This window comes from Lycium ferocissimum, chromosome 4 (assembly GCF_029784015.1).
Source record: "Lycium ferocissimum isolate CSIRO_LF1 chromosome 4, AGI_CSIRO_Lferr_CH_V1, whole genome shotgun sequence".
NCBI classification, from domain to species: Eukaryota; Viridiplantae; Streptophyta; class Magnoliopsida; order Solanales; family Solanaceae; genus Lycium; species Lycium ferocissimum.
Genome location: NC_081345.1, coordinates 27,439,698 through 27,447,785, shown reverse-complemented (window position 1 = coordinate 27,447,785; position 8,088 = coordinate 27,439,698). Strand labels below are relative to the sequence as shown.

Sequence of the window (8,088 nt, the reverse complement as noted above, 5' to 3'; positions counted from 1 at the left end):
TTTATTTATTTATTTATTTATTCTGTTATTATGTTATTCTATTTCCTTGGACTATTTTAATTTCATCATAAAACGATTTTTAATATAAGTACGTTTGGCTGACCTGTTTATAATAAAACTTAATTAGATAACTCGTATCCACAAGTTCAGATATTATAGAAAATTATAGGCAATCACATTTTCTCAGGTAAATCATTAGCCAACATGGTTTTATACGTACGTCAATGTGTCGGGATCTACAAAGAGTAGGTATAGATTTCTAAAGTTGTGATATATATATATTATATATTTTTGCTAACTGAACGATGCATTAATTAGAGAGTTGAAAGTAAAAAAGTCATTATAGTACGGGGTAAATAAAAAAGATGTTACCCCTAAATTGTCTTTGTTTAACCGAAGCATAATAAAAAGAGAGCATATTTGGCCAACTCATGTGCTGCGCTATTGGCTTCACGGAATATGTGATGTATCTCCGGGCTCGCCATTGCTTCCAGCAGGAACCTGCAGTCGTTTAGAAGATTTGTGTAAGTAAAGGACTTGTGTTCATTGAGTTCCAATCCCTTTAAAAGGGTTTGTGTTTCCTGATATAGAGCTGAGTGCATGGCATCTGATATGCGTTTAGAATCCCTCCTTAATAGAAATGTAGAAGATAAAATTGTGAGAAGAAATTTCTGTGTATTGATATTGCGTACTGTACCCGTATTTATACAACTTTCATGTATAAAAATTAAATAACAAATAAAATGAGTATTTACACTTGTCCTACTATTATTGCTTCTATGTCTAACAAAATAACTACTTAAATTCTAAGAGCCTGTTTGGATGGGCTTATTTTAAACAGCTTATAAGCTGCAAACAACTTATAAGCTAAAAAATGACTTTAAGCTAGCCAGCCAAACACTCAAAAAAGATGAAAAAAACTTATAAGCAACTTATAAGTCAATCCAAACGGGCTCTAAAATGTGCACTGCACATGATTTATTCCAGCTGTTTGTTATTGATCTGTACGGCTGTGATTCATTCCAGCTGTCTTGATATCAACGGTCTTGATTGTGCTACATTTCTTTTTTCTTCTTTCATGTGTATCATCAGTCAACAGGTCAAAATCCCTAATTTCCTCTTTTTCAGACAAGAACTTTGTTTTCTCCGAACTTACATCTGAGTACTTCAACTTCGTTTCTTCTTTTCTTCTCTATATATCAGCTTCATATTCTTGTATATCTTCTGCCTTTTCTTCTTTACTACTCTGTATATCAGCTTCATACTCTTGTATATCTTCTGCATCTCTTTGTTTGATATTTCGATTATTACATACACCAATACTCCTTTCATCTTCCATCTGAGTCCCTGATGATTCTTCCTGCTTGGTGTGTCAATTGTAGGCTCCATCTGTGTTTAATTTGTAGAAGTTGGTAGCTAGGTGGTTTGGCCCAGGCTATCTCAACAGCTGTGAGGTGCTGGTTTTCGTTACTGATAGAAGTGTTTGAGAAGGGGCCTCAGGTGGTAGAATTCAAGTCCCTGATGACACACTTTTATGTAGTTGATTGGGATGGCAGTATGATTGAAGGTGTTGTAGCTCCTATTTGTCAATATCAACCAGAGCGCTACAGGAGTTATGAATTCTAGTGGGATAGTGAGGTTGTGATCAGCTTATAAGCAGTAAAAGCCCTTTCACGTCTTACTGGAAAAAAAAAAAATGTTCCGTATATTAGGCCTACATACTCCATTTGTTCCAAAAAAAAAAAAAACTCTATTTGTTCCAAGGAACCGATTTAATTGTCTGACGTTGCTTGTGCAATTAAAGTTGACTTGTCAAAATTAAACTTCAGACATTTATGCTGCACTTTAAACTCAAAATTAGATGAAAGATGTATATATCCACTCTACATATAAGTTATGCTTATATCATTATATTGGAATAAAGGATTCATCTCCGGTGATTTTTGACGAACAGAAGGAAACAACAATGGAGGAAATTGAGAATTCTCAGACAATAAACAAGGTTCGATAACAACCTATGTTGTGTAGTCGGTGAAGAAGTAAATGGGCTTCATATGACAGATTGGGCCAAACATTCAGAGAAGAGTTTTTGGGCCAAGACGAGAAACAATTTCAAGCCAAATGCTCACAAATCTCATTTTTTTGCGCGGATATATATATACTTCTTTGGGGTGGTCTTTACTTTTAACATTAAAATCCCCTCAAAATGTGCTTTATATTTTTTAAATTATTTTTAAAAAAATATATATTTTTAAAAATTATTTTTTTTTTAAAAAAAATCATTTTTTTTTTTTAAATTAATATTTTTTTTGCTCAAAAACTTGCTGTAAAAGTCAATAAATGTTTTGCAAGGCAAAAAGTTTGCCTTTAGGTATGGAAAGTTTAAAAATGTATGAAAAATGTATATCGGTTCATAGGTTAAAAAATTCCTCAAAAAATTGTGTGTATGAAAACAAATGAAATTTGTCTTCTCCTTATAAACCTCATTTCGGTATAAAGTTCATGTTATTTAGTTATGCAACTACAATAACATTGTATACAACTTTGATATGCCACATAAAATAATCGCTCAAATTTTTGTGTAAAATGTGTATATCTTGCTCAAGGATTTTTTTTTGTATGAAGAACGTATGAAATGGTTCGAAGGCTTAAACATTACGCTCAAAATTTTATGCAAGAATAGTAAAATGACTACCTCGAATATTCACATTTTTTGTATATAAAGTTCATATTAGGTTTCGGAAAAATTAATACAACTAAATAACATTGTAACAATTTTCATACAATATTCAAGGCTTAAAATATTTTCGCTCAAAATCGAATCGAAAATTATATTAAAAATTTCGCTCACACACATACATATTTCATTTTTTCATACGATATTCGGGAATAAAAATTTAAAAATTTTTATTCGGAGCCAAAAAAAAAAATTTAAAATTTTTAAAAATATATATAAAAATCGTTTTTAAAAAATAAAAATAATTTTTAAAAAAAGTATTTTTTTATAAAAAATATATATATTTTTCCTGGACATAAAAAAACGAAAAATATATGAAAATCTATGTTATCATAATATATCGCAAGGTCACAAATTGAAACCATAATATATACGTAGTTTTGATCTTCTTTTTGTCCCTCAAATTCACTATTTGGCCTTGCTAAACAAAGTGTATATCCCGTACCACAACCGCGTCACTAATTGAATTTTTTGCAGGCAAGGCCTTGGGAAAAGTTTATCTTATGCGACAGTTTCTGAAACTTATCCCGATTTTCCATCACATTATGCCTTAAACCGATAACGACGGACCTTTTCTTGCGATTTTTTTTTTACCCCCGAACGATAAGATTAAAGACTACGTAAGCATTCATTTGAACAAATCTCGTGCTGTATCGAAAATCACGAACGTTTTGGTAAGCTCACCGATATTTTTTAAGAATACCAATTTTTTTCTTTTTTTGAATTTTTAATCATTAAAATTAATTTTAACAAAAATCTATTTTAAAATCTATTTAAATAATTAAAAAAAAATCCGAAAAAACCCATGGTACCACATCCTAATTGATAGCCCACTTCACCGCCTTATCTTTTTCCATTGCCTCCCTACGAAACGTTGGACCTCTCTCCGATAAGATAAGCTCCATTTGAACCCCCTCGTGCCAAATCGCACCTCCACCGCTTTTAAACAGAGTTTTTTTTTTTTTTTTTTAATTTTTAATCATTAAAAATTAATTTTAACAAAAATGCTATTTAAATAGATTTTGAAGCCCACTTCCGCCCCCACTGGCCGGCGCCTCCTCTCCTCCTCCGCCGCGCTCCCTCCACCGCCTTTTTTTTTTTTTTAATTTTTAATCATTAAAAATTAATTTTAACAAAAAAAATGATTTAAATAGGGCTATCGGAGAGGATGGGTTGGGTTTTTCAATTTTTTTTAATTATTTAAATACATTTTAAAATAGAGTTTTTGTTAAAATTAATTTTTAATGATTAAAAATTTTAAAAAAGAAAGAGGCGGCGGCGGCGGAGGCAGCGGCGGCAGTGGCGGTGGCGAGGTGGGCTATCGGAGAGGATGGGTTGGGTTTTTCATTTTTTTTAATTATTTAAATAGATTTTAAACTAGAGTTTTTGTTAAAATTAATTGTTGTTGTTGACATGGCTTATTTAAAAAAAAAAAAAAAAAAACAGGGAACATGACATGGCTCCATGTCACTGGTCTATTTTTTCATGTCACAGCAAGTGAGCTTCACGCGTGTGCCACCGGCACGAGGGGTTCAAATGACACATTTTATCTTATGTTCGGAGGTTCGAGATGGTCAACATTTCGGTTAGTGTCAGATGGAAAATCGGGGCGAGAGTTCGAAGTCCATCCATGACTTCAACCAATTTATTAATTATGCCATATATGTCATTATTCGAAAATATAGTACGTAATCAGTCAGCTAGCTAAACTTTTTTTACATTGAAAGACTCTGAATTAAGCTATCCGGGTACTCTTGGATTTGTATTTGTATCAGGCTTTAACTATTTTTTTTAAAAAAATTATATATTAATTGAAAGATTAGGAATTTGTGTTTACAAGTTATGTTGTCCAACTTCAATATACGGTATTACCAAATACCGTACCGAACCGAAGTTTGATTTACCGTACCGATTACCGAACCGAAGTTTGAAAGTTCGGTATTTGGTATCTACTTTCAACTACCGTTTACCGAACCCAAACTTTACAAATACCGAACCGAATACCAAATGCCCACCCCTAGCTGAAGCCCCCGGCAAATGATAGACACAAACAACTGTCACAATATACACCTGTACATACTCTAGAGGTTTCCATGTATTTGCATTTTTGTATTTTTCTTTTTTCTTTAAAGAATAGTTAGTTACATAGGGAACCAATACAGAATAGACAAGTGTAAAAATTAGTTAGAATTAGATTATTTTCTTTTGTTATATATACATCACCGTATACAGAGGAATATGTAAAGTAGGGAACCAATACAGAATAGACAAGTGTACAAATTAGTTAGAATTAGATTATTTTCTTTTGTTATATATACATCACTGTATTGAGAGGAATATACAAAGAAAATTCAGCATACAATCTTCTTCTATATATATTTATCCTTTACATTATACGTGACACGAGGAAGAAGCAAAAATGAAAGCCCTTCAAGCAATTTAACAAACACCTAAAATGCGTGTACCAATCAAGTAAAGCCCAGCGAAGAACATACTTTGAGTTGTAGAACTTATCATCTTTTTCTTCTGCGGGTTAATTTCTACTATTGGTGTCTGAAATCAACGAGAGAGAGAAAGCCGCTGGCAGAGAAACTTATTTTTTTTTTCTACGTTTTTAAGAGGCAATATTTAGAGCAATGGGCGAGGAAACGAGCTTAAACTGAAAAGAGGAGTGCATATATCAATGTACTTAATTTTCATTGGCTAACTTTTTCTTTTTCTTTTTTGCAATAATTTTTCTTTAATGATTTTCTTCTTATCAGATTGAAAAATATTGATCTTTGCTCATCCTCCCATTTTGCTAGCATATGGTTCTGCTATTATAGAAAACACTATAACAAAAAACTCTTAGCAATACTTCTAAACATTCTATTAATCCTCTTCGCTACTCCACTTTATATTATACATTTTATATTACGAGTTTGTGCAATCTAGGAACTCCCGGAAACTAAAAGCTTCCTCTTTCAGTTTGTTGAGAAATTTTGTGTTCTGAGATGAAGTTTCTCAATGGAACAATAGATATGACTGGTATATTGTGTTGATGAGGTTTTAGTATAAACTGGTAGCAAAAAATAAGTACATTTCCATTTTACAACTTATTGACATACTACTGTTACAATTATTCCAGGTTTATAGTAGATGATGGCCGTAGCTTAATTTTTCAAAAACCAAATAAAGCAAGAACAAGATTCTGTTTGCTGAAGTGAAATTCAGTTAATTTCCATGAGGCAGAAGGCGAACAGGAAGACCGTGCGTTGGCACAGGAGAAGCATGGAACACAATCTTCTCATCTGGAATGTCCTTTTCAAGCTTAAATCTTTTCACCACATTGTGCATGAATACTAGTACTTCCAGTCGGGCATACTCTTTCCCGGGGCACATACGGGGTCCTCCACCAAAGGGTACAAACGTGAAAGGTGCAGGACCACTTCCCTCAAATCTTGAAGGATCAAACTTTTCAGGATCAGAGAAGTACTTGGGATTCTTATGCGTCGAGTGAACTGACCAAAATGTCTGTAAAGAATAATAAAAACATGTCAATTTCATACACCATTTTGTAGAAATGCAGCTAGCTTAGCAGAATAAAAGTTCTACCTTCCACCCTTTTGGAATTGTGAAACCTGCATATGTAAAATCAGTGACTGTTTCCCTGAAAGATCCTTGAGCTGGTGGAGTTAGCCTCAGTGATTCACGAGCTGCATTCCAGGAATACTTCATCTTCTCAATGTCCTCCCAAGTTAGCAACTCCTCTGCTCCTTTTGACTTTGCAATTGCCATTTGCTCTGTCGTGAAATAACCATTTGTCATGTGAATATATTGGACTTATAATTATGAATGAGCATATAATGTTTAGATTTTTCTCCCTTGGATTGTTTACCTTTGTAAACTTCATCATAGACGTGGGGAAGTTCAGCGAGGTACTTCAAAACACTGGTGACTGCACTACTAGTGGTCTCAAAGCTTGCCACAAGCATTCCTATGATGTTGTTCGAAATCTCCATTTCACTCATCGACTTTCCAGCTTCATCAGTAACAAGTAACATTTTTGACAACAAGTCTCTGCCTTCTGTCTCTTGATTCTCCATAAGTTCCTTTCTCCTCTGTGTAATGATCCTCATAAGTTCATCTCTCACCAATTTCCCGCCTTTAATAGCGCGATTATAAGCTGTTCCGGGCAAATCAATAGGCATGGAGAACATCCCATTTGTAACAAGTGTAAAAGGATCAGCCAACCTCTTTATTTCCTCAGGATCTACCAGACTCATGAACAGTCGACATGCCAAATCAAATGTGTACTTCTTTGATAAAGGGAAAACCTTGACTACTCCACTAGGAACCCAATTTTCGTCTAGATGTTCACGCGCCATGGCATCCATAACTGGAATGTATTGTTTTAGAGCCTCAGGCTTAAGAATATCATGGAGAAAACTCCGTTTTAAAGCTGATACTTCTTTCAATGAACTCTCCACAAATTCAGGGAAAAGCAAAGCCTTTTTCATGGATTGCGGCCACCATGAGGTGAGAAGTTTGTTCTCACTTGAGAACAAGAACTTATTCCCTTGTGCACCACAAAAGAATGCCATTTTCTCTCCCATGATTGATGTTCGGAACACTTCAGGTGAGTACTTTTCCATTCGGTCTTTGATGAATTTCTGAGGGCCTAAAAAGGCAAACTCCATATTTTCTCCTAACAATGGCCATCCAGGAGTTCCTGGTGGAAGTTTTTTGCCATTCGAATCGCGTTTACGGAGGAAGAAGATGAAAGAGAGAGATAGAGGAAAGAATAGTAGAGCTAATAGGTAGGGAACCATGGCTTCCATTTTTTTCTTTTTCTACTAACAATGAAAGAAAGAATTTTGTTTTCTGTCTGTCTTGAAAAAGTGAGTGTAGAGTGCACATATATATGTATGAAAAGATTGGAAGTGAAGGGCTTAAGCTAATTGGTCTATAGAGGTAGCAAGACAATGACGACAATAAGACAACTTGAAGGATATAGCTTACTATGAGAATTGAAGGAAATCTTGAAATAGTTGAATGGAATTCTAAAGTTTGTGCTGTACATAAACAAGACAATTTATTCTCTACTTTGTCATTTTCTATGCTTCAGAGATATTTGATACCAATATTTATTTTTAAAATGGCAAAGGTGGAAATATACCCCTTAATTTTGCAATTTAGAGCATATATACCCCTTATTAAAAAGTGATACATATATACCCCTGCCGTTAAATGGTGCAAATATACCCCTATCGTTACACAAATGGTGCAAATATACCTTTTTGTTGCCAGAATTTTTTAAAAAAATCATTTAGCTTATCTTTTAATTAAGAAAATGTCACGTGGCTTTAAGA

The 8,088-nt window shown here is 33.8% G+C and overlaps 1 protein-coding gene across 1 annotated transcript; it reads right to left on the bottom strand.

Moving 5' to 3' along the window:
* Positions 1 to 5,475: 5,475 nt before the first annotated feature.
* LOC132054523 (beta-amyrin 6-beta-monooxygenase-like) lies at positions 5,476 to 7,723 on the bottom strand. Its single transcript, XM_059446513.1, has 3 exons — positions 6,615 to 7,723; positions 6,332 to 6,519; positions 5,476 to 6,250 (listed from the first exon to the last, which is right to left on the bottom strand). The coding sequence occupies exons 1-3, from the start codon at positions 7,555 to 7,557 to the stop codon at positions 5,951 to 5,953; spliced, it is 1,431 nt and encodes a 476-aa protein (XP_059302496.1). The 5' UTR covers positions 7,558 to 7,723; the 3' UTR covers positions 5,476 to 5,950.
* Positions 7,724 to 8,088: the final 365 nt, after the last annotated feature.

What these genes read in the sequence shown, in the direction of transcription:
- LOC132054523 (XM_059446513.1), bottom strand. Translation starts at nt 7,557, where the DNA reads ATGGAAGCCATGGTTCCCTACCTATTAGCTCTACTATTCTTTCCTCTA. An exon ending in CTATGATGAAGTTTACAAAG is followed by an intron (nt 6,520 to 6,614) that starts GTAAACAATCCA and finishes ATTTCACGACAG; the next exon opens with AGCAAATGGCAATTGCAAAG. An exon ending in CAATTCCAAAAGGGTGGAAG is followed by an intron (nt 6,251 to 6,331) that starts GTAGAACTTTTA and finishes TATTCTTTACAG; the next exon opens with ACATTTTGGTCAGTTCACTC.